Consider the following 27,109-nt stretch of genomic DNA (forward strand, 5'->3'; position numbering starts at 1 on the left):
TGGGCACCATGATGCGGCCGGCAACCCCCCACGACATTCCTCCTTGGCCCAGGCAGAGGAGAGGGCTTTCCTGGCAGACTTGGTCCCTCCCCACCCCTCAGTGAGGTCCAACCACTGCTCCTGCCTGCACTGCCCACCCCAGCTACAGGGACACACTGCACCTGCCGTGACAGCGTGCCTGATGGCAGCCTCTGTATCTCAGTCTGAGGCTCACTGGGGCTCCCATTGCCTCCCAAACCACAGGACAGAGTAAGGTACCAGGAAATGCCACTCAGGTCTCCCCCTCCCCACAGTGCTGCAGAGCGCCAGGCCTGCCATGAACAAGGGCAGGAGTTGAGGGATATCTTGGGGAGTGGGCTTCATTGTTTTTAGCTTTTCCTCCACCTGTCTACTAGGTCTCCCCGATTTGCCCTCTTTGAGAGCTCAGCCTGCAGGCAGGGGGCAGCCATAGTCCAGTCTGTTAGAAGAGAGGGTTAATGCCCCCTTCACAGGAGGCCACATTCCCCCCTTCCCAAAGTAGTGGTCACTCTGCTCCTTTTATAGAGAGACTTGGGGGAGAGAAAGATGAAAAACACTATTTCATGTTTTGTAAAGCACCCTCCTGCTCACAGATGTCACATTCATGACCCCAGAACCACGGAATTGGAAAGCTACACAATCATCCCTAAGGACCCACGAGGATCCCAAATCCACGGATGCTCTAAACCCTGATATAAAAGGTACAATTTGCACACAACCTCTGCACATCCTCCGGTATGCTTTAAAACATCTCATGTTAAGCCACCGCGTGCAACACCAGCATCCCATATGGGCACCAGTTTGAGTCCACTTCTGATCCAGCTCCCTGCTAATGTGCCTGGGAAAGCAACAGAAAACGGTCCAAGTGCTTGGGTGCCTGCACCCATGTGGGAGACCCAGGTGAAGCTCCCAGCTCCTGGCTTCAGTCTAGCCAAGCTCTGACCATTGCAGCCATTTAGGGAGTGAACCGGCAGATGGACGATCTCTTTCTCTCTCTGTATTTTGCCTTCCAAATAAAATAAATAAATCTTTAAAAAAAAAAATCACGGCTCACTAGGCTAATCCTCCACCAGCGGCGCCGGCACCCCGGGTTCTAGTCCCGGTCAGGGCGCCGGATTCTGTCCCGGTACTCCTCTTCCAGGCCAGCTCTCTGCTGTGGCCAGGGAGTGCAGTGGAGGATGGCCCAGGTCCTTGGGCTCTGCACCCCCATGGGAGACCAGGAGAAGCACCTGGCTCCTGGCTTCGGATCAGCACGGTGTGCCGGTCGCAGCGTGCCTGCCACAGCGGCCATTGGGGGGTGAACCAACAGAAAAAGGAAGACCTTTCTCTCTCTCTCTCTCTCTCACTGTCCACTCTGCCTGTCAAAAAATAAAATAAAAATTTAAAAATTTAAAAAAAAATCTCAGGATCCCTTAAAATACTGATGCCCTGTAAATGTTAGTAAATAGTTGTCACACCGTGCTGGCTTGGGAATAATGGCAAGGAAAAGGCCTGCACGTATTAAGTACAGATGCAGTTTTCTTCTCTGAACATTTTCTACGCACAATCAGATGGATCTGTGGGTACGAACCCCACAGACACAGGGGTGGACTGCCCATTCCAATTCCTCATGCAGGGGCCGCATACCTGGTTCTGGTCCACTTTGTAGTCAGCAGCAGCCTGCACACACAAGGGACAGAACCCGCACCCTCCACCCTGAGCAGCAGGGATGCCAGAGAGGGAGGGAGGATGAGCCAGGAGGGCATCAAAGGACCAATGTGCCTGGGGCCCTGGAAACAGATGGGACGAACACGGGGCATCCCAGGGGGATGAAGGGGGCCCTGTGATTAAAGGCTCTAAAACTCATCGTGACATCGCCAATCAAAACATCTCAGGTGATTTTCCTGCCTCTCACCACTGGCATTTTTGTCTCTGACATCATCTTAGCCAGGACTAAAACAGAAAAGAAGAAGAATCTGACTTAAGGGAAATCATGAGGGCTAGCAAAATTACAAAGGTTAGAGTTAACATCTGCTCAGCACGCTGCGTTCCCTGAAAGAAACTGTGCCACATCAAGTGAATTAATATTTCTCCTTTGAAGTCCTTCCTCACATTCATCCCTTCCGATATGCGAAATGTAACCTCTCATCATCTTCGCTGCCTCAGATCCTTGAAATAAACTCACTGCAGCGTCTCCCTGCGACCTTTGACCCAGACACACGTGAGAAAGTGAGGACTGTAGCAAACAAGAGGCATCACCAGAGGGTCAGAAGTCGGCATCAAACAGTGAGAAATCAAAATACAGGGCGTGTAAAGCTGCCAAAATTAGGTTCAAAGAAAAGAAAAAATTAAAAGGCAAGTATGAAAGGCAGCTTGTCCAAGACCAGCGGAACGGGAGAAGTACCAACAAAAACTCTCGCCAAGACGGTTGTCGTGTGCTGCAGGCTGACGCTGTCCCGTGCCGTGGGGGACAGTGAGAGGTTGCAACAAAGAGCACCATCAGCTGAGCTTGGGAAATGAGGGACATGGCGGTGCACTCAGCTGTGGGGCCTGGGCTGGCAGGACGCAGCAGACCACCCTGAGGACAAGCTTGAAATCATAACTGAAACACTCCGCGCTCTGCAGGTCTTGTCACAGCTGCAATGTCACTTGCTTTGGTTGGTATTTTGTTATCACTCTCTGTTCTACCAGACCACAGCCCTCCGGAGAGGAAAGGCCTCTTCTGGTTTGCTCCTGCACAATGCCCAACGTCTAGCATGGAATTCAGACTCAGGGACAAACGAAATGTAGATCAGAGTGATGACAGCAGTGAGACCCACGGAACGGGGTGTGAAGCAGAAGATGCTGCCCATAGTAGTTCTACTGTAGTTCCTTTGACAGTAAAGGAAGTTCCTCAATCAACGACCTGTTGCTTTGATGGAAATCAGACTTCAGCAGATGCCCTATAAAATGCACTGTCACCTGAGAGGGGTCTGGCTTTAGATGACTACTGAACACCTTACTGGGGGGTTAGATGATAGATGACAGAGAGAAGCCCTGTGGAAATGGGACGCAGAATGAGGAGGTACGGAAGGGCAGGGCGCCAATGGCAGGTTAGAGCGGGACCAAAATGCCACACCACCACCTGTTGAGTTTCCAGAGGTCTACATTAAACATGTATCTTCATTCCTACCACCACGATGCTTAATTATTATACTCTATAAAATGGCACATTAACAGGGATGACCATTACAACATAGAGGGTTCCTCCTGATGCACCAGCGTCTCATATCAGAGTACTTGGGATCAACTCCCACCTCCACTTCCAATCCAGCTCCCTGCTAATGCACATGGGAGGCAGCAGGATGGCTCAAGTACCTGAGCCCCTGCCACTCCCATGGGAGACCCGGCTCCTGCTTCAGCCTACCCAGCTCTGACTGCTGCAGGCATTTGGGAAGTAAACCAGCAGATGGAAGATATCAATATCTCTCTCTGCCTTTCAAAGAAATAATTTTAAAAAACCCTTTTTTAAAAAAATCCCATTACCTTCTCACCTGTAACTATCATATATTATATTCCATATGAACTGTTTCTTATGCTTCTGCGGAAACTTGGAACATTAAAAAAGAATCCACATAGATTACAAAGCGAAGACTCAAAGGTTCCAGAGTGATTTGTATCCTATCCACAATCATTTCCAATCTTTCACCTTATCAGCACTCATAAATCACACACCACAAAAGAACACAGTGAGCCCCAAATCACTACTATTTTCAGCATGATTGCAAACAGCTAAGTCAATCAAGTAAGTGGGGAAGGAGCTAACATTTTGTCTTTGTTTTGAGCAATGTGTTTCAAAACTTTGCCCTAGAGAAGCCCGGGATTTCCAAAGACCCAGGGTGTGGAAGGCCAAGGAGCAGGGGGTTACAGGGAAGCCAGGGGTTTGGATCTCACACTTAGCCCCTGCAGAGCCACTTTGCTCTTTCTGATGGGGCTTCCACTCAAAATTTCATTCTGAAGCCCCATTTCCACGGCTGTTAGGTGTCTGCAGACTCCTCAAACCAAGGGCACTCGAAACAACTGTGGCTTCAGCACAGCCTGAAGAAGCAAGCACTTTCCACAACATAACAATAAAACAGTAATTAAAGCAATTTCTCTCCTAAAAGGCTTTGCATCGGCTTTGGGTTATTAAAGTTTGGGGAGTCCTCAAACTTACAAAGTGCTGCTGTCCCAAAAAGTCAGTTTCTCAGTGAAGGTTTTGGAACTCGGGACTCACTTCTCTCCAAAAGTAAATAAATAAGAAGTAAGTAAATAAATAAATAAAGGGCAGGCTGCCAGGCCCAAGGCAAGTGGTGACCTGTAGTGCCATTTATTCCAATAGAGGAAAGTTTTACTTTCGCTGCTTGTTGAGTGGGCTACCAGCGTCCCTGGGAGCTCATCATCACCACTGATACTATGTCTTTGCAGCAGGCCATCCTGTGGTGTATGATGAAAGGAGAAGGAGTGATGACAAAAGGACCCCTCCCCTTCTACCCTCCCCCTCCCCCCGGCCCGTGGCTAATTCCACATCCACCGAGGTGGATGGCTGGCCAAGACCTGCGAGGTGGAGAACACCTGCAAGCCAGCACTAGCATCAGTTTTGAGGTACAGACTCCCAGCTTGCTCTTTTATTCTCCACTATGCCACGTCCCTGTATTATAATAATTTGGCACCTAAAATAGAGCCTAAAAAAGCTTGGGCAGCTTTAGCACTTGGGTTTAAAATGCTGGCTGTATTTATATCCCTCTCAAAGAGGGATGGGGGCCTAAAAGAAAAGAAAAAAGAAAGCGATAACAATGTATAAATATAAATAACTTTCTAGACTCAACTGAAAATTAATTTATATTTCTCCTTTATGTTGGCTTATTCAGCAAGCTAATGAAATGAAAGAAAAGAAGTAGTTTTTAACCAAACAATTCTACAAGATTTCAGAATTTGAAGACTTGGTGCTATGAGCAGATTTGATTCATGCAGTATCACCAATTACCAAAACAAATATATAAAATATTACTAGTTGATTTTGCATCGAGACTGGTGAGCCTGTTCAGAATTCCAGATATCAAAACTCTAAGGTAATGCCTTGTTGCAGAACTGAATTGTTTAATAGGTTGTAATTACATTAAATGCCATTACTGAGTATCAAGACAGTATCTCTCCGTGCTTTTGCAAAAATGGAAATACTCTTAAAGAAGAGCTTTTACTTCTCACCTCTACACTGCAATACTTGGCCTGCAGATCTCCTTTGCTGGCGCTCTCCGAGAAAAGGGACCAGGGTACAAGTGAGGAGGGGGGACACTGGGGACTCACAAATGGAAGTCTGATGTCCACACTGGCTCCATACCAGCAAAGCTTGCAACAACAAGGTATTTAAGTTCTCTAAAATGTGAGTGTTACATCTAAGTGTGCATAGCGATAAATACCTGTCGCACGAGGTTGTTTGAGATGCAATGAAGCGCTACATGTAGAAGGACAGGATGACAAGCCTGGCATACAGCAAGGTTGCTGCTGATGAGCACGATGTCTTTATAGTCCCAATGTCTACAGCGACTCCCTGCATGTACTAGGCAATCAACACGTTTTGTGAATTTACTTGAATTTGCCCACACTGACTGCCTGATGAGAGCCCACATTTTCTTCCCTAGGGAAGACTGCACTTCAGCAAAATCTTTAAAAAAAACAAAAAACAAAAAAACAAAACTGATGCTGTGAGGAGGTAGCTGGACTAATAGGCAGTTAGGTCGGTCCTGGTTGGAAAGAGAAAAGGGGACGTCTCTTTAAGAGGGTGCAAAATGGTTGCCTGTCCCCAAAAGTTACCTTCAGCAAGACAAAAGTGCCAAATCCCACTCCTACGTTTACAGTTTTAACACAAGAATAGCAAGGAAGCAGTGATTCTACCCTTCTGAGTTCTGGTTTACCATGTGAAAGGAAGGAGAAGTTACCAATCACACCTTTCTGATGGCTTTTTATTTTATCCTGAGCAACCTGGGCAGGACAGCCAGGATTACAAATCCCACAGTGGGATTTGTCCCCACCCTCTGATTGATTCTTAGCTTTGGTTCTGTTTTCTTCTCCCAAAATTGTGCTTAGAAGACTCGACTGTCTCAGTTTCTGCCTCTCTTGGAGCCCCCCTCTTGGCTGCTGTGGCAGGAGGTTTCTGACTTAAATAAATCTCGCTTTGCTCACCCCCTTGTCTGCATGGAAATTCTTCACCTGAGACAGAACCGAGGTCGCCTTTCTTTGCCACCGTTTTACCTGCACCAATGCCTTCCCTGAACAGTGCGTGGTGACCCCTCTGCCCTTTGTACATATCTCTATGAGCGCTTGTCCCACCAGGTCTATAACGAGTGCTGCTTCCTGAAGCCTGCAGCTTGCTACCTGAGGAAGAGTAAAATCAGGAAGAGTAAAATCTCTCTGCATTTCCAAAAAGAGGCATGTGGCAGGAAAACGCTCAGTGCTTGCTCCTGAGCTGCATGGAAGGCACCCAAACCCACTCCCTGGAGGACAGAGTCCCTCAAAGGGAAGGTGCCAGTGCCCACCTCAAATTTTTCTCAGCCTTCAAGGCTCCGTGCAAATCGCAGCTCCAGCACAAAGATGATCCAGCCCAACCCACCCAGGGCCTTCCCTTTCTGATGAAACAGTCACATGAGTGTTAGTCCTCTTTCCCCAGGTAGCTTAGAAACTGCAAAGGGAGGATCAGCGAATTATGAATTCCCTTGCACAGTACCCGGGCATGTGATGAGCAAGAAACCAGTAGTTGACTGCCCGACTTAGCTCTGTTTCCAAAGTGCTCTTAGTACTTCTCCTGGATTCTCTGATTACCGCTAACACAGTGGAACTGAGTCCCGGTACCCGGGTGATGCCAATGAGTGAGCAGAAGTGTGCTTGCTGGCCTCCGTAACATTGTCTCTCTTTGGCCAGCACCCCATCTTTGGAACTCATGTCTTAGCACATAATTACACAAATCAAAAACACTGCCATTTTACACAAACCAAAAAACTAGCTCACAACCAAGGCTTCACAGTACTCATCAGGAATAAATTCTATTTCTAATTCTATTTCCTCTCATTAAATGGACTAAGAAGTGGCCTCAAGCCCCCCAGAAAGAAGATGCAGGGAATCACAATCTCCCTTGAAATTAGGTAAAGCACATTACTGGGAGATAATTCGATCCTGAGTGACTGAGAGCTGATGGCTCTCATTAAGATCTGCAGACACATTTTCAAGAACTATTAGCTGGATGTCTCTTTGCCGCACGAATTCTGCTCTTTTTTCCTTTTTCATACGAGGGATTATCGGGGACTGCCACCACCACCACCATTACCACCACCATCATCATCATCATCACCATCATCAGTCTTCACTGGTACACTTTTTTTTTTTTTTTTTACCTTTCAAAATGCTTTACTGTCCATCTGCCTCATTTGATGCTTGCTGTTATCCTCAGAACAGGTAGGCGAGACAGACTATCTCACTCTACAAAAGCACAAAGAATCAGGGGAGCTGGCCCATGGCCAAGCCAATGAAAAGCAAAAGGCAGCCTGCACACAGCCTTCCTGCTTCCGCTGGATGTGGTTTTCTCACACCACTGGCCAATGGGCTGCTGTGCGGTTGCCAGCATCCTCCTCTACCGTGAGAGACGACATCACTTCTTTCAAAGCGAGCACACTGCATTTCTGAAAGAGATCAGGTACCCCTGTGGCAAACCCCACCATTCAAAACCCTGGTCTTAACGGATGTGTTTCACCATATTGAAGGCAACTTGCTATCCAAAATGGTTGACCGGGAGCCAACTGTAGAATTCTAATCTTTGTTCATGCTGTCAATGTGACATACGAGAGAAATATGAATCAAGTGACAGCATGCAAACAAAGCTAGTGGCTGGTGTGAGATAGGCAGACAGGGTGTGAGCCCCACTCCCACTGCAACTGGGTCAAGCTGACACCTTGTTTCTCCCCTACATATGTGGTGTGGAAAAGCTATTTATCAAATGTTTTTAAATATTTAGGGCCAAATACATCAGAATTGTTGGGAAACACTTACTCTGACCAGAACTCATTTACTTGCCCTAGTCCCATGGGAATAGCACAGCTGAGACTATTGAGATGTGCAAGGATCAGGAAGGATCCAGATGTTCAACACTTTCACCTGGAATTCCCCCCACAGGCCTGTTTTCAGACTCCAGGCTGCCTGGAGACCCAGGTGACAGCACAACGGCAAAAAAAAAAAAAAAATCTCAGGAAAGCAGCATTGCAAATAATCTTCAGCAAAAACGCAACAAAGCAGGCCTTCTAGAAATTACCTGGCTCTGCAGTTCACTCTGCTGCTTCAGACGAAGGTTTTCAGGGGTGTCTGCCACCGTCGTAAAGGACTGCTTTGGGTAGTGTCTGTGGAGACAGTTTGTAAAAAGACATAATTAAAATACTGTGCTACAAAGCAATGCTTTAACACCCACCATTTTACCGTCGCCTCCATCACTCCCTTTGGCTGGGGTCATCTCTCCATAATTATTGGGGATCCCCATGATATCTCATGACTACCACTCAGTATCCCCACTTTCTCCCAAAATGTCAACCTCAGCTTCTACTCCTACTGGCAATTGCCTGTGGACACTCAGACCCTCTCGGGACTCTCCCAACTTGTAGTGTCCCTCCCTGTACCTGCCACCTCTGTAGCAGGTGCACCCTGTACTCTACCCTCAGCCAAACTCCCTTCCTAAGAGGCCTAGCCTCATTGTACCTGCCCAGCTCCCCTCAGCTCGCTCCCCCACTCTGTGTCTGGCTTCCAGCTTTGTTTCCAGAGTGTCTCTCCCCAGAGTGCTAATGGCTTCCTGTGGACACACCCAGTAGATGTCTTTCAGTCCTCCTCCTGCTTGGCCTCCCCTCCACCTTGAAATACCCTCACCCCAGGCTTGGCTTCTTCCTCTGGTGGTTCTTTCTCTGCCCCCACAGTCCCCTCACAACCCTGAACTCCTCCCCAGGTATTCTCTTTGTCATTTATTCACGCCCTAGTGCCCAAGTCAGACCTTGGAGTGTAAGCCACATTCCTCACACATCCAATCAATCAACCAATCCATTAATCACCAAGTGCATTAATCCTGTCTGCTCAATATGCCTCAACTACATTTACAGAGACATGGCTACAGATGTACCCATCTCCATTGTAAATCTTTACTACAGGCCATTTACCTCCCAGGTAACTGTAACCCTTGCCAGCCTTGCCCTGCCACTCCCAACTGCCAAAGCAAGCATTCTAAAACACCAAGTAAAAGCTGCCAGTGACTTCGCACTAATCGTAAAGACCTGCTGCCTGCCTCCCAAGGCCCCCATGCCCAGCCCTTTGCACACATCCTGCTCTCCTGACATGCTCTGGCCCCAGGGTCACTTCAGTCCCAGGGTTTACCTGCTCTTTCCCATGGCTCCCAGACACCCTGTTTCCCAGGCTTGGAGCCCCATCCCTCCTCCCACTGCATTTTCCTGGGTAATTAAACCTCAGGTGCCACTTGCTCCAGGAAGCTCTCCTGGCCTCCCAGATTTTGGTTAGGGATGGAGCCTGGAGGTACTTCCCTGTCACAAGGCTTCTCCTAGTCATGGTGTTTGCCCATCTGCACCTCTGTTTCAAGGCACAGAGAAAGTTCGGCAGCAGTAAGGGCAGAATGTCTTGTCCCTTGTCAGAGCCAGTGCCTGCCTGCATCCCCAGTCCCTGCCAGAGACTGGCCCCCAGGACAGCCCCAGGCAATATTTGTGCACAGAAGCAGGGAAAGGAGGTGTAACCAACAGAGCTTAGGAACCTGGGCTGGAAGCTCACCCCAGATACATGCACACACAGCCACTTTCCACACTCACAGGTGGCCCTCGTGGTGGCAAAGGGATTCCAGCTGGGAAAGGACCCCAAAGGCTGCTTTGTGGTTGCCATGGTCTCCACTCAAAGGCTGTAAAGAGAAGAGCTGTTCCTCCAAGAGCTCCCTCCCTGTTTCTTTGTCCCCAGCCCCTCTCCTTGCTGAGGCTCACCTGTGCAGAGGGCTTTGCAAATGTCTGCTTAAATACTTTGGAGCAGGTGTTTAGCCTAGCAATGAAAAGGCCCACATCCCGTATCTGAGTTTCTGGGTTTGAGTGCCAGCTCTGCTTCTGACTCCAGTCTCCTGCCAATGCAAACCCTGGGAGGCAGCAGTGATGGCTCAAGTAATTGGGTTCCTGCCACTCATGTGGAAAACCTAGGTTTAGTTCCTGATTCCTAGATCTGGCTTTGCCCCAGCCACAGTCATTGTAAGCATCTGGGGGAGGGTGCGTAAAGCAGTAGATGGGAGCTCTTTCACTCTTCTCCTCCTTCAAATAAATAAATTTTTTAAAAGAAAAATTGAATATTTTCTAGCCCTATACAGTCAGATTCATGATAGGAGAAATGTATACAGAATATACTTTTTCTTTTTTCCCAGAATTCTTCAGGAATTTCATGTTCCTCAGAAGTCCACGTTCCAGGTAACCAAAGCTAACCCCATAACTGCAGACTCATTTCAACTATTTTTTTAATTTTTTTATTTTTTTGACAGGCAGAGTTAGACATTGACACCCTTCAAAAACCTGTATCATTTTCCTGCCTTCTTAGAATCCATGGAGGGGCCGGCGCTGTGGCATAGCAGGTAAAGCCACTGCCTGCAGTGCCGGCATCCCCTACGGACGCTGGTTCAAGTCCCAACTGCTCCACTTCCGATCCAGCTCTCTGCTATGGCCTGGGAAAGCAGTAGAAGATGGTTCAGGTCCTTGGGCCCCTGCACCCACATGGAAGACCCAGAAGAAGCTCCTGCCTCCTGCCTTCGGATTAGCTCAGCTCCAGCTGTTGCAGCCAATAACTGGGGAGTGAATCAGCAAATGGAAGACCTCTCTCTTGCCTCTGCTTCTCTCTCTGTGTAACTCTGACTTTCAAGTAAATAAATCAATCTTAAAAAAAAAAAAAGAATGCATGGAAACCTGATTCACACTTTCTCATGGTAATTTGGAGTCATCTTCATAGAGACCACTGGATCATGGCCACAGCAGCCATGTTCACAGTTTGCAGAGGTGGGCTGGCTGAAACCCTGTGAGAGCACTGGGCTGCTGTGAGCACCGGGCTGTCCATGAGGTCATTTTGCACCCCTACCACTCAGCTCTGCACAAATTCTTTTCTAGCATTTGTCCTTCCAACTCAGACCAAGAAACTAGAAGTTACAGGGATTTAAAATGTCAGCTAGCATTGGACTCACAGATTCAAATAAGTCAAATAAAGTCTATCTCTATGACTATGCTGAAGTCAGAGACACTGGCTCAGTCACACCCTTCTGGGGGCCACTCCTGTGGTCCAGGCAGTACACGGGTGAAGCTAGAGAGACAGCTCTGTTGTATTATTTCATACTGGCAAGGCATGGCTGAGAAGTTTGAACCTGACTGGACTTGAAAATGTAGCAGCTACATATTGCTGTCATTTAAAGCTCCAATAACAACCACACATTCATTCTTCAAAATATATTCTGTGAAGTAAAGTTACATAGAGATTTTCAGGGTTCCACAAGTTTTTTTGTTTTTGTTTTTGTTTGTTTGTTTGTTTGTTTTGACAGGCAGAGTGGACAGTAGAGGGAGACAGAGAGAAAGGTCTTCCTTTTTGCCGTTGGTTCACCCTCCAATGGCCGCCGTGGTAGGCGCGCTGCGGCCGGCGCACCGTGCTGTTCCGATGGCAGGAGCCAGGTGCTTCTCCTGGTCTCCCATGGGGTGCAGGGCCCAAGAACTTGGGCCATCCTCCACTGCACTCCCTGGCCACAGCAGAGAGCTGGCCTGGAAGAGGGGCAACCAGGACAGGATCGGTGCCCCAACCGGGACTAGAACCCGGTGTGCCGGCACCGCAAGGCGGAGGATTAGCCTAGTGAGCCACAAGGTTTTATTCAAAAATGTTAAGTATGTATTTTAACTATTTTCTAAATTGCAATTCAATGCACTCTCAGAGCAGGCACTTAGCCCAGTAGTTCAGATGCCTGCATGCCACATCAAAGCCCCTGGGTGCAATACCCAGCTGCAGCTCCTGACTCCAGATTCTGCTGATGGCTCCAATGACTTGATCCTTGTCACTCACAGGGGAGGCCTGGATTGTGTTCTCAGCTCCCAGGCTTCAGCCTGGCTTAGCTCCAGCCATTGCAGGCATTTGAGGAGTGAACCAGCAGATGGAGGCCTTGCCTATCTCTCAGTGTCTGTCTGTCTCTCTTTCTCTCTCTCTTTTTAAATACATTCTCAAATGTGTTACAGAAACTTTAATAGGGTGAGACCCCTACTATACTCACTTGCAGGTTAAATCAGTTTGGGGGCATACTTTGGGAGATATACTCTCCCTGCCATTTATGCTTTATTAACATTTTTTATTTTTCGAAAACTTATTTGAAATGCAGAGTTACAGAGAGAGAGAGAGAGAGAGAGAGAGAGATCCATCTTCCATTAGTTGGTTTACTCCCTAAAAGGCTGCAATGGCTGGAGCTTGGCCAGGCTAAAACCAGAAGCCTAAAACCCCATCTGGGTCTCTCAAGAGGGTGGCAAGGGCCCAAGCACTTAGGCCATTTTCCATTGCTTTCCCAGACACATTAGCAGAGAGCTGGATCAGAAGTGGAACAGCCAGGACTCAAATCAGTACCTCTATGAGATGCGGATATCACAGGCAGCAGCTTAACCTGCTGGGCCACAGTGCCTGCCTAGTTACTTAACTTTTAATGAAAGAACATCCTGAGATTATAAGTGAACAGTTGAGGGGCACAATTTGCAGATGTTTTACTGTGTGCAAGGCAAAAATGACTTCTATTTAGATACTAATGAAGTTTCACTTGCCACCTAAATGTCTCATTCTAAGTATCACATCATGAAAATCACCTAATTATTCTCACCATTCAACTTCACAATGAGAAAGTGTGATGGATTTGAACCTATAAAATACATGCCTGTACACACACACCACTTTTATACATTTGGTCTTGGCCACTCATCTCAAGCTCTATCTGGAAAGAGAGCTGTGCTGAAAAAAGAACTGGGGATGATACTGCTGCTTTTTGAGGATATATTCTGCAAACTTGATGACCAAAACAGCAAATTTCCTAGCAGACTGATCCAACTTGCAATTATGACAGAACCATCAACAGATGCCCACACTTTGCACTACTCCAATATCCCTTCTAATCTTAAAATTTAATGACTTTGTAATCATGGGTTAATCTATACATAACTTTCTCCAAATATGCACAGCAGGAAGAAATCATCCAAAGTTTTAACACAGTTGAAAAAGCTCAATTTCATATTAATAGCCAAAATAATAAATGCTGGGGGGAAAAAGGAATTCATGTCTGAAACTGTAAGGATCATAAGAATGAAAATGAATTAAAACCCGAGGTAATGGGGACATTCAGGGCTAGCAAAACTCAGGAGAATAAGATCTTCAAAAAAGAAAAACAACTGCTGTCAGGCAACAGTGAAACAGTCTCCTGAGTTGGAACCACAAGATCCAGAAGAAACAAGTGCAATCACAGACGGCCACACACACTGCACTGCATCAGAAATGACAACTGGGGGCTGGTGCCGTGGTGTAGCGCGTTAAAGCCCCAGTCTGCAGTGCCAGCATACCATATGGGCACTGGTTTGAGTCCTGGCTGCTCCACTTCCGATCCTGGATGGCCTGGGAGAGCAGCAGAAGATGGCCCAAGTGATTGAGGCCCTGTACCGGTGTGGGAGACCTAGGAGAAGCTCCTGGCTCCTGGCTTCAGTCAGTTCAGCCCCGACCGTTGTGGCCAGTTGGGGAGTGAACCAGCAGATTGAAGACCTCTATCTGTGTGTGTGTGTGTGTGTGTAACTCTGACTTTCAAGTAAATAAATAAATCTTTAAAAAAAAAAAAAAGAAAGCAAGAACAACTGAATATCTGGAGAAACCTAATGAACTATGCCAAACTTGATGCATCTGTGCCCTGTCAAACATGAGCTAGCTCCCCAGCACACCCCAACAGTAGCGTCCATCTAAACCAGGTATGGGGAACCCTGTTTCTGTCAAGGGCCATTTGGCTATGTATAGCATCACCTGTGGGCCATACAAAACGATCAACTAAAAGTTAGCTTGCTAGAGATTGATTGACTTTCTAGTCCACCTGCAATTGCCTTGGCTGGGACAGACCAAATGATTTCACAGACCTTAACCCCAAACCAATCCAAGAGTATTGTGCTCTGAAGGCACCTCCCACCCACCATCTCCTCCCTCTCGCCTACAGAAAAAGAACAAAACAGAGAACCAGGCATGCAAATAAAATGAGGGTCTAGCAGTCCTGGTGGCATACTAGGAACAGAGAACATTAAAGCATTTAGAAACCAATTGGTGGTACCAGACAATTAACTCCAGCTCTTTTCAAATATCATGCAGACATGGTTGAAAAAGGTCTCCCTAAAATAAATGTCCTGGATAGAAATATTAGGGAAAGAAGAGGGATCTCTTCACCAGGCCTAGGGAAGAAAGGCATTTTTTTTCCTCTACATTAAGAGTCAGAAGGTAGGAGAGAAGGCATGGGGGCATGAAAAATGGAGGCTCAAAGAGAACCAGGAAACAAGCTTTAAAAAATACAAAATAAGGGGTAGATGAATTGACATGTTCATAAATTTCCTGGAAAATAGAACAAAATCATGGAAATACATAGTACATTCAGAGCTGGCAGAGAGAGCTGGGGAAGATGGTGAAATGTCTAAGCATCACAAATAGAAGCTTGTCCTCCTATTAGCTGAAGTATGCAGGAATTGGATGAAGTCTATGTATCAAGCCTGAGCCGACAGCTGCAAACATCCAGCTTTCTACGGAATGCTATCTTAAAAATAAAGGGAAGACGAATCAAGATAATAACAGAGGGCTATATCTGAAAGAGCAAAGTTAGATCACAGAAAGATGACTCCAAACTTTCACTCTGTAAGATTCAGTTGATAAAAATAGAGAAAAAGTTATATGCAAACCACTAGATCAGAACTGGTCAGGCTGTGGAAGTCTACATAAGCAAACAGCAGGCTCCCTGGGGGTGGTAGTAAGAACAAACACTACTAGGGAAGAACAAGAGTCCAACATGCACTGGCCAGCCAGAGCCCAGTGCTCGAAAGAGTTGGAATGCCTGGGTTTGGAACTGGCTCTTCCTTCTATCTCCTCAATTTCCTCGTCTTTAAAATAAAGATAGCATTTCTTAGGTTTTTTGCAAAATTAACATGTAAATCATTGCAAACAATGTCTGGCTCATAGCAGGCACTCAACAAAAATGACCATCATTAATTACAGTAAGTATATTATTATTATTACTATAACTATCACTATACTGCTTTCTCTTTGCTCTACTGCCGAGACAGCCTCTGTGTCTCAGCACTTGCATCTATTAAATAGAGAGAAAATATAACTCACTCTCTCTTGAGGTTGCTGCTGGAATCATAGGAAAGAACTTTATCAAAGGCTGTACATGTGAGATATTAGTAACCTTCTTACACAGCTGAGCGCTCTATGAATTTGCATATTGTAAATCTTGTATTTCATTTCAGGTCCCCAGTGGACATTCAGCAATAAGCAATGTCTAGAGACATCTTTGGTTGTCACACTGGAAGGCGTGGAAGGAGGGTAGACATTCCTGTCATTGGATGGGCAGAAGCCAAAGGTGCTGCTGAATGCTGGGGTACACTTGAGGGGCCCAGCCCTCCCCAGCAGAGTTATCCTTTCCAAAATGTCAATAGCACTGAGGTTGAGAAATATTACATACTAAAAATAAATCTCTCACATTATAGAAAGCCACTGATTTTCAGACTTCTAGCTCTCCCTAATAAATTTCTTTTTTTTTTTTTAAGAACAGAAAGATTTATTTTATGTATTTATATGAAAGGCAGGGTGATGGGGGCAGGCGGGGAGGGCGGAGAACAAAAGAAAAACAGATCTTTTTTTTTTTTTTTTTTTTTTTGACAGGCAGAGTGGATAGTGAGAGAGAGAGAGAGAAAGGTCTTCCTTTTTGCCGTTGGTTCACCCTCCAATGGCCGCTGCATCTTGCTGATCCAAAGCCAGGAGCCAGGCGCTTCTCCTGGTCTCCCATGCGGGTGCAGGTCCCAAGGACTTGGGCCATCCTCCACTGCCTTCCCGGGCCATAGCAGAGAGCTGGCCTGGAAGAGGAGCAACAGGGATAGAATCCGGCGCCCCAACCGGGACTAGAACCCGGTGTGCCGGCGCTGCAAGGCAGAGGATTAGCCTGTTAAGCCACGGCGCCAGCCAGAAAAACAGATCTTTCATTTGCTGGTTCACAACCCGAATGGCCACAACATCTGGGATTGGGCCAGGCTGAAACCAAGAGCCTGTAACTCCATCTGGGACTCCCGCATGGGTGGCAGGTGCCCACATATTTGGCCATCTTCCCAGGTGCATGAGCAGGGAGCTGGATCAGAAGCAGAGCAGCTAAGACTCAAACCGATGCTTCCCATATGGGATAATGTCATTGCAGGCAGCAGCTCAATAGGCTGCACCATAACACCAACCCCTTCCTAACAAACGTGCAACCTTTGTTTTCGTTCTTATCTCTGGGCGAAGTCAAATAACCCACCTTCTCCCCTTCATCCTTTGCAATGCCAGGGGTCTGCAATACCTCTCAGTCTTCCTCATGGGCATGGAATGCCACCCTCCTTGGCTCTTTGTTTACTCGACTACTGCACAGTTATATTCAAACGACAGCATCTGAGAGCAGAATTGAAGTGCCAGAGGAATGTATTATATCACAATTTCCTCATGAGTCCTAGGTGGAAGAGTCAATAGCGCAGGCTGCACACCATCATTGGAAAGGCCCACTTCCAAGGCTGGCCCCTGGCTGGCATTTGGGAACCTGGATTTTTAGAGGAATCTCAGCACCAAAAGCTGACAGGAGTGGCTCCCTGTGCCTACCCTGCTCATACACACAGCAAAACACCTGCCTTCCTCCTCACAGGTGTCTGAATTTGGTGACAGAACCCCAGAACAAATGCTGGACACTGAGTCCCTCACGAGCCTCACGGGTTGGGAATACTGACATGTGCTGTCACAACTCAGTGCTGGGAGAGTTAAGCGTGCCCCCATGTGACTCTTATTTTAAGAACATTTAAAAAGCAAAAGTTCTGGGGCTGGCACTGTGCCCCACATGGCTAAGTCACCACTCGTGATCCCATACTGGAGTGCCGGGTCAAGCCTCTCTTTCCACGTCAGATCCAGCTCCCTGCTAACTTGCCTGGGAAAAACAGCAGAAGATGGCCTAAATACTCAGGCTCTTACCACCCACCTGGGAGACCTGAATGGAGTTCCTGACTCCTGGCTTCAGCCTCGAGGCTGTTGTGGCCATTTTGGGGAGCAGACCAGAGGATGGATGTTCTGTCTCTCACTGTCTTGAAACTAAATAAATATTAAAAAAAAAAAAAAAAGGCAAAAAGCAAAAGTTCTGGTTTCACACTATTAATCTAGTTTTTCAGCTCTGTTTTTCTAAGTTAGGGGAGGGCCCAATGACTTTCTTTCAAATTATCTTTTATACTCGGATTTTAACCAAGGAAGTAATTTTATCTGTAGGCTATGATCACAACTGCTTTGGATGTATAGAGCTGATAAATCTAAGTGCAATTCTAAACATTTCTCCTGAATTTGAACAACTCCACTTGTAGCAACTATTGTTTCATATTATTCAAAATTATGTGTAAAGAATAAAAGTAAAACCCTTTTGAACAAAAAGACCCTGAGAAAAATCACCATCAGCAGAATGTCTATGAAACTACTTTTACCAGATGGGAGGAAGGACATGATTCCAAGGCAAGCAAAAATACAAAGTGAATGGAAAGCAAAAAAAAAAAAAAAAAACATGCATGTGCAAGTGGCCACACACACACACATTTTGCAGAACAATGACAATATCTACCATCAGGGATTTTTAAACACAAAACTAAAATACTAGACAAGTTGAAAGAGTAGTACAAAAATTAAAGTATTCCAAGTTCCTATTTTTCATGAGAAAGATTAGGATATTACTGAATTTTAGATACTGCTTAAATACATGTAATACAATTTGAAAGTTAGCCACAAAGAATGGAAATAGACTATATAAATTCAAATTCTAAGAAAGGGAAAAATTCAATTTTTTTAAAAGAGTCAAAAATCTAATTTAACACACACACAAAAGAATTAGAATGAAAAGAAAAAGCAGCATAGAATAAACAGGACACATAGAAATCTCAGTTGGGGGAAACAACTCAATAATCATAAAAATGTAAATGGGTAACACTTGCTAGCTAAAAGACCAACACTGTCATATTTTTAATTCACTATAAAATAGCTGAACTGAGACAACATACTTTTTTAAAAAGAAAGGTGTTATTAAGAAGAGACACTAACCAAGAAAATATATAAATGTAAAAGTACTTAACAGAAGCCTCAAAAACACTTAAGTACCCACGTCTGTGTGTGTATGTATATGTGTGTGCAGTGTATGTGTGTGTGGAGAGAAGGAATGTGAGAGAGAGAGAGAGAAAATCAGGCAGAGAGAGAGACAGCGGAAAGTTGATACTTAGGGGGAATGTGGCACATCCACTAACATGGCGAAAGATTTTGGCATCCCTCTCCCCATTATTATTAGGTCAAGCAAGAAAATAAAAAATTAATAAAGACACACACAGTGAAATTGGAGTTTGTGACAGGAGTGGTATTCAAACTGTACAACACTAGCACATCGTGCCACTCCAATCAAACAAGATGTCTGATGCATTGCAGGAGGCCTGGCCACAAGCCACTGCTGGGACCCGCACTTTTATGCTAGTGACCATCAGCCTGCCACCAACAGCTCCCACACGGAGGAGAAAGCAGGACGCAGGGAGGCATCTGACCTAGAATTTAGGAAGCATGCGGTCGGTGGTGTGGTATAGAGGATAAAGCCATCATCTGCAATGCCAGCATCCCATATGGGCTCCAGCCCCCTTTCCGGCTGCTCCACTTCTGATCCAGCTGTCTGCTAAGGGCTTGGAAAAAGCAGCAGGGGGTTGGTGCTGTGGTGCAGCAGGTTAAAGCCACCGCCTGCAGCACCAGCATCCCATATGTGCACCAGTTCTAGTCCTGGCTGCTCCTGTCCCGATCCAGCTCTCTGCTACAGCCTGGGAAAGCAGTGTAAGATGGCCCAAGTCCCTGCACCCACGTGGGAAACCCAGAAGAAGCTCCTGGCTTTGGATCGGCACAGCTCTGGCCATTGCGGCCACCTGGGGAGTGAACCAGCGGATGGAAGACCTCTCTCTCTGTCTCTACCTCTCTCTCTAACTCTGTCTTTCAGAGTTAGTAAATCTTTAAAAAAGAAAGAAAAAGCAGCAGAAGATGGCCTAGGTACATGAGTCCCTACTACCTATGTGGGAGACCTGAAAGAAGCTCCTGGCTCCTGGCTTCGGCCTGGCCCAGCCCTGGCCATTGTGACCATGTGGGGATTGAACCAATGGCTCTCCCTCTCTCTGTAATTCTGACTTTCAAATAAACACATAAATCAAAGAAAGAAGGTGTTGTTGGAGAAGTAGTTAGGGGGCCCACTGTGACATGTGGGACCTATGTCAGAGTGCCTGCATTCGCTGTCTGGCTCCAGCTTCCTGCTAATGCAGACCCTGGGAGAGCGGCGATGGCTAAAGTAGTTCCTGCTGCCCATATGGGAGACCTGGGTTGGGTTTGAAGCTTCTACCCCATTACAGGTATGTGAGGAGTAAGACAGTGGGTATGAGCACTCTCTCTTTACCTGTCTCTTCACCTCTCAAATAAATAAATAATGTTTTAAGGTTCTTTAAAAAAAAAAAAAAAGCTGGATATCAGTGTGCCCATAATGCAATAAGAGCGGAAAAAGAAAGGACAATGCCCTGGGTTGTGACCTTGCCTCCTGTCCCATGTGCCCTAACTTCACTGCCACACCTGCATTTAAGATAAGACACCGTGAGAAGGCAACAGCGTGAGACTGCAGTGGGGGCTTCGCAGGTGCAGCTGAGAGTGAGCAAGGGGGAAACCGTGGGTATCTGAACCACCTGTGGGAAGGAAAAGCACTGGGCAGGGGCAGCCCTGGAGCCTCACGCTCGGCACAGAGAGGTCTCCACGGGCAGAGGAGCAATGGGAGCACTCACAGCATGAGGACCAGAGAAGGCAGGCACGGTTACCGGGGTGGGGCCAAAACACCACCTACCCGCAGGGGATGCAACACGGGGGCCCAGGGAAGCAGTGCAAAAGCAACTGCACACAGAATTTACATCTACGTGGCACTGAGTCTCCAAAAAAGAGGAAAATGGTAACAGATTTGTTTAAGGAAGGCCTCCTCCGATGCCTAGAAAACCTGAACCAGAGCCAGTGCCAAGCTGCAGCAGGAGGAATGGCAAAGAGCCGAGCCCTGGCCTTCGGAACGTCCCCACCACCTGTCTAGGCACTCCTCCTCCTCCCACTTAGCCTTGGCTTTCTTTCCCACCTGCAGCCCAGAGAGCAGAGGGCCTGCACCCCGTCCCCAAAGCCTGGGGCTTTCCTCACTGGGTTCTCCAAGGGCAGAGCAGGTAGTCAGCAGTCTCCACTTGTATTTCATTCCTGGAAAGAATATCCTAAAACTTGATTTCACGGTATTTTAATGATTCTCTCTGTTCATTTAAGAACCAGGAAGAAAAATGGCATATTGTATGAGAACATGTGCCAGTTTTTCCCTTAAACAAAAAAGCCCCTAGAAAATTTTGTGACTGTCGATCCTATACGAAGATATCCTATGTTGGTTACCGTCTCAGGTAGGTGAGTTATGTAAATGAGGAAACGTTCATGTGAAACATGTGCAGGCTCGGGCGACAGCAGGAGTGCACCACCAACTCCACACGTCTCCACTGACACTTCCGTTGCTAAGGGAATCACCATTTCACAGGCAGGGGCATTCTAAGATAATACCTTTCTTACACATTTAAGGCCAGGCTGGGCATCCTCTATTTAATAGAACCATTTCATTAAAAAAACGTTCATGTATCATTAGCACTATTCAACAGCAGTCAGAGAAAATATTATGATGACTGCAATTGTGACATTCTTTCAGCATCTTCCGGTTTAACACACTCCTTAGCGCGTCTTGCTATGGCATTGATGTGATGTCTATTCATGAATTTCCTTCCACAGCCATCATCTCGTTCTTAATTCTACCATTCGTCTTCCTCCCTGCAGCACCTCCATAAACAACTCACACAGAATGCTGCTGGTTGCAAAACATCAATTTTATGATTTGGAAAAAAAAAAAGAAGAAGACGGTGACTTAGAGCAAGTAAATGGGGACTGCCCTTCAGAACGGAGGCTTATGAGAGCTGCTGATAGATAACATAAAAGCGAGAAATGGATTATGATAATGTCGGCCTCTCATACAAGAAATACAAGCCCCAGCTGAAAGGAGTTACAGAATCCAAACCCCTGGCTCTTGAAAGGGCAGTCAATAACCTGTCTAACAATTTACCAAATTCTCTTTCTGGCTCTAAGGGTCAAACAACTTGCTACCTATTGATTTACTTCCTCTGCAGGACTCCATTGTAACTTCCCTCATGTATTTATAACAGAAGGCATTATCAAAGGGATTACACAGTAAACCTGACCTACCCCACTATGAAATGCTTATCAGCTATTGAAATGGGTCACCAACATTTTGAATTATGGCCTAAGAGGCGAGAAATTCACACACACACACACACACACACAAACATCCCCACATGTTGTTTAAGAAAAATAGGGAGCTAGCAGAGGAGACTCTATTCCCTATGCTGTTGCTGATATTGATCATGGGAATAAACAAACAAGAAGTGTGTGACACAGAGCAGCCTGTGATTTGTGCCCAGGAACACTAAATGGCACTGTTGATTACAGTCAAGAAGAACATGGGCAGATTTGGGACTCACGTATCCAAGACGTTGCTATCATCTGAAAAATATCAAACCAGGCTTACAAGAAAACAGAACATTACAGACACAATTACGACCACATTATATTTCTCTGCTAAAGATAAGAACAGATATAGTACCTATCATGAGTGTACAACATCAATAAAAATAAAGCTAAAGGGAGGAGAAAAGCGTACAATAATTATATTTTTAAGAGAAGATCTATGTAAAATGAGAGATGTGATGTTACATTCAGCTACACATTCTCCATAAAAATTTTATAGTCACATGGATAAAATTATGGCCAAAAAAATAAATCAAGTGAATTGTGGGAAACTTAGAAGAAGAACCACCAGCACAGCTGATGTAGGGGTCTTTACTTAGCCTGTGGGCAACCTGTGCTCAGGGTAGAAGCAACCTGCAGTGTCCAGAAAAGGTCCAATATTCTCCTCAATATAGTGTCCAGGTAACTACTGCCAAGCACCCTGGACCAAAGGAGCAAACTCCTTGCAACCCACAGAATCTGTTCATTTGATATTTGCCAATCTGTTATTTCCTAACTTTTCAGGGTCAAGTCAAATCAACAAAGAAAGAACAGATTGTGGAAAAAAAGAAAAAGCAAAACAAAACAAAAACACCAAACAGCTACTAGGAAGCTTAAAAAGGAAACTATGCTTGTTGAAGTTAGGGGCTCACATAGTGGGTGAGGGTGGGAATTGGGTTGCTTACAAAAGGATCACGGGAGGGAGGTTTTGGAATGACGACCTGTTCTCTCTGCTGATGGTGGTGGTCGTCACTTGACTATATGTATATGTTTGCCGAAACTCATAGAATTATATTCCAAAAACAGTGAATTTTATTCACTGTCAAATATTTACAGTACATTTTTTAAATTTATGGCTGCTGGAATAAAAACAGCCAATGCAGAGACAAAGTAATGGGATAAATGATGTAACTAGTGATTTTCTAGATAAAATGGAGAGCAAAAAACAAAGTCCCATAACAAAGAGATAAATAGACACTCTGAGAGCGAAGTCAATGGGCCTGTGGACAAATGCATTCAATGAGATGCTCAAAAACAAGAAAGGAAGCAAATAAAGACCCACTTACACCCTCACCTCTAAAGGATGATCTAAGTGCCCTGAAGAACAAGCAAAAAATCCTTACAGCACAGACCCTGGGGAGATGGCAGAATCCAAAGAGAGAAAACCTGCAAAAAAGCTTCTGGAGAGAGAAAATGTTTGCCTGCAGAATTATATCATCAGTCTTACTGTCAGTAAAATGTTGCCTTTCAAGTTTTGAAGAAAGACAGTTTTCGACCCTACCTAGCTATGAGACAGAAACACGCCATTTTCAATTCAGCAGAGATTCAAGGTTACAACCACTCACTCCGCATTTTTAAAAACGAATATAGGACTGTAGCTATGACAACAAGAAACTTCAAAAACAATGTATTTTACTCAAGGTAAAATTCAAACAACACAGCAAATTCAGTGAGAGCTGGAAACTGAATACAGCCCACAGGAAGAAAAGCATCTTTACACAACTCAGTATACACACAGCCATGTGTGTATACAATGGAAGCTTCAAAAGAATACCAAGACTTGTTTTGTGTGATATCCTACAACATTTTCTATTTTATTCTAGCTTATTCCTTTCTAAAAATTTATTTGAGAGAGAGAGAGCAAGCACTTCAATCTACTGGTGAACTCCCCAAATGCCTGCAATGACCCAGGTGGGATGCAGACATCTTAATCAGCATTTTAATCCCTTTTTAATGTTGACCTTGAGCCACTAAATCAACATCCTCCTGCAGTAATGAGTCCAATACACAGTTTACAAAGCACAGACTTAACAGAAACATGCAAAAACTACCATGAAGAACACAAAGATCCACTGGACCTTGACATGCTCCACCCCTTTGGGCTGTAGAGTTAATTTGAAATACAGTTTGACAACATGACACTCAAAAAGTTCTGGGTTTGGGAGCATTTCAGATTTTTGGATTTGGGATGCTCAATGGATAAAATCTATGCAAATATTCCAAAATCTAAAATACTTCTGGTTCCAAACATTGCAGAGAAGGTATGCTCAACCTACAGCAACATTTTCCCCCTCATGTTTCCGCTTTCCATCTCCTGTCTCACTCAAGCAGGTACTCCTGCCGGAGTGCATGGTCTTGGTATGGCAAGTCTCCACTTTGTGTTTCTTACACCTGAAACCTTTAAGAAGGATGTGCCTGGTGCCCCTTAAGGCAAAAACATCATGGAGAAAGTGCCTCTAAGAGAATATCACCCAGATTGAGAGAGGAAGGAAACAAAGAGAATGAAGAGAGAACTACGTACCCTGAGGCATGGCTTAGACCACTCCCCACCAAGTCCAGGCAGAAAGGCTACCAATAGCCCAGATCACACAGACTACCAGAGCCTCAGTGCACACTCCCAGGCAGCAATCACAACTACTAACCAAAAACGGTGGCAGACACAGGAACAAGGGACTGCTCAGCCACGACCGGTGCAGATCCGGCATTGAGAACCGAGTAAGAAAACCAAAACCTGGCCTCCTGCAACACCCCAGCAGTACACAAACCCCCCACTAATTTAGCCACATCCCAGGGAAAAGAAGGTGGAACCCCCACATCGATTTATGTCAAGTGTACATAAAAGTAAGTTTTCAAGCCAGCATGAGAAATTAAGTTGTCAAAGAAAATAAAGTTATGTTACCGATGCTGACACCTTACTCCAGGTTGGAAAGATAGACAAAAAAATTGCATTTCTTTCTTGCATAGCTGAACCACAGATATGACTCTGCAAGGAGGATTATTTGCAAGCCGTGCTCTCAATGCTACTGCTGTAGGATTTAATATGGAACGAGGCTTGAAACTCCGTGGGGAAAAGTTCACCAGGCTAACTAGAAGAGAGAGAGGAAAAAAAAAGTGACCGATACGGACACGAGTTTCTCTCTCTCCGCTCACCTCTCAAAGGCGAGCAAGACAAAGAGCAGGCGCCATTTTGGAGATACGTCATAAGCAGGGCGACCTCAGGTCTGCACCGGCCCTGAGCCTAGCAGAAAAACCTGACTCTGGGGGGAGGGGTGAAATAACAGGAGATTAGGATCTAAGTTGGCAACCCAGTGGGAGACTGCAGGAGAATTGGAGCCCACACTGAGGGCAGCACAGATTCCCTGTGTGAACCTTGGGAAAGAGCTTCTGATCTCTGGCTCCTGTGGGTATATCATTTGCCTGCTAACTACCTCCAAGTACGTTCAGCTGTGTGGAATTACTTCCCTTTTGAATCAAAAAAAAAAAAGAAAGAGAGATTTACCACGCCTAACCTGGGAGTGTCATCTTTGACACACCCTCAGCCCTGAGGAACCAAACACAGCTCTCAGTCCACACTCATCTCAAGCCTCTAAGGCTCCACTGAAAGCAGACAGTCCACTTAATATAGAGCCATAGTGTAACAAGAAAAAACACCACAGTGAAGAAACCAAATATCTCCAACATGCCAAACAACAAATGCAAAAATCGAGGTAACAAGAACAAGGAAGACACTATGACGCCCCCAAATGAAAAAGACACCCCAATTCAAGATTATGAAGATGATGAGATCGAAGAAATGCAAGAAGCGGATCTCAAAAAATTGATAAGAACATTAAGAAGTTCTCAAAAACAAATTCTTGACCTACAGAAATCCTTAATGGACAAGATAGAAAATCTCTCTCGTGAAAATGAAATATTAAGGAGGAATCAAAATGAAATGAAACAACTAGTGGACAAGAAACTGAGATAGTGACGAGAAATCATAATGAAATGAAGAATTCAATAGATCAAATGACAAACACATTAGAGAGCCTTAAAAACAGAATGGGCGAAGCAGAAGAGAGAATATCAGACTTAGAAAACAGAGAACAGGAAAGGAAACAGGCAAACCAAAGAAAAGAAGAAGAAATTAGAAATCTAAAAAATATTGTCGGGAATCTACAGGATACTATTAAAAAACCCAACATTCGGGTTCTAGGAGTTCCTGAAGGCATGGAGAGGGAGAAAAGATTAGAAGGCATTTTCAGTGACATACTAGCAGAAAATTTCCCAGGTTTGGAGAAGGACAGAGGCATCTTAGTACAGGAAGCTTATAGAACCCCTAATAAACATGACCAAAAGAGATCCTCACCACGACATGTTGTAATCAAACTCACCACAGTGAAACACAAAGAAAAGATCCTAAAAGGTGCAAGAGAGAAACGTCAGATTACTCTCAGAGGATCTCCAATTAGACTCACAGCAGACTTCTCATCAGAAACCCTACAAGCTAGAAGGGAATGGCGAGACATAGCCCAGGTACTAAGAGAGAAAAACTGCCAGCCCAGAATATTATATCCTGAAAAGCTCTCATTTGCGAATGAAGGTGAAATTAAGACTTTTCATAGCAAACAGAAACTGAAAGAATTTGTTGCCACTCATCCTGCCCTGCAAAAGATGCTTAAAGATGTCTTACACACAGAAACACAGAAACATGGTCACCAATATGAAAGAAGGTAAAGGAAGGAAACCTCACAGCAAAAGATCACAGGAAGCTCAATTTCTCTTTGACATAGAATTAAACTCTGATGCTCTGTTAAAGCAATGTGTTAAAGTAATCTATTATGTTCTCTTGATGTCTGTTCAATTCTAATTGTTCAAAAACAGCTGAATTTTTATTAAGAGCTATGGGTTATTTAAATACGTGCTTATTTTCAAAGATTTGAATAATCACCTTGTAACAAGATCAAATATGGTCTATGAGTTTATAATTTTAAACATGGCGACTTAAAGTCTTTTGTCATCCACAGTTATATATGATTTGCTGCTCATAAAACTAAAGTGTTGTTGATTCTGTGTGTAGCTGTCCTCCTATAGGTTCCTATGGACTTTTTCCAGCCACTTTTATTGTATTCAGTACTTTGGGATGGCTCTGTAAACAGATGAAGCCAATAATGTATTAACAGTACCAACTGAGAGAAAGTATGGTTAATTGAGGTTACTAAAAAAGCAATTCAAATCAATTGGCAATCTACAAACAGAGTTAAAGATTTTAAAAGCTAGTATTAAAAATGCTATATTGGTCTATTATGCTATGTTATATGTGTGTACATATTGTATGTCCACATGGGGAAATTTTATTAAGAGTTTTATTTTAAATGGCTTATAGAGA

General features: G+C 45.1%; 1 protein-coding gene across 2 annotated transcripts in view; it reads right to left on the reverse strand.

The window, feature by feature from the left end:
• The window catches only part of NEBL (nebulette), a 401,382-nt gene that overhangs the window by 233,090 nt on the left and 141,183 nt on the right, over positions 1-27,109 (reverse strand). For both annotated transcript variants that reach the window (XM_062210546.1, XM_062210545.1), the window contains exon 3: positions 8,315-8,399. In XM_062210546.1, coding sequence (XP_062066530.1) covers positions 8,315-8,399 — 85 coding nt within the window. The remainder of the gene's footprint in view (positions 1-8,314; positions 8,400-27,109) is intronic.

Source organism: Lepus europaeus, chromosome 14 (genome assembly GCF_033115175.1).
Source record: "Lepus europaeus isolate LE1 chromosome 14, mLepTim1.pri, whole genome shotgun sequence".
Lineage (NCBI taxonomy): Eukaryota > Metazoa > Chordata > Mammalia > Lagomorpha > Leporidae > Lepus > Lepus europaeus.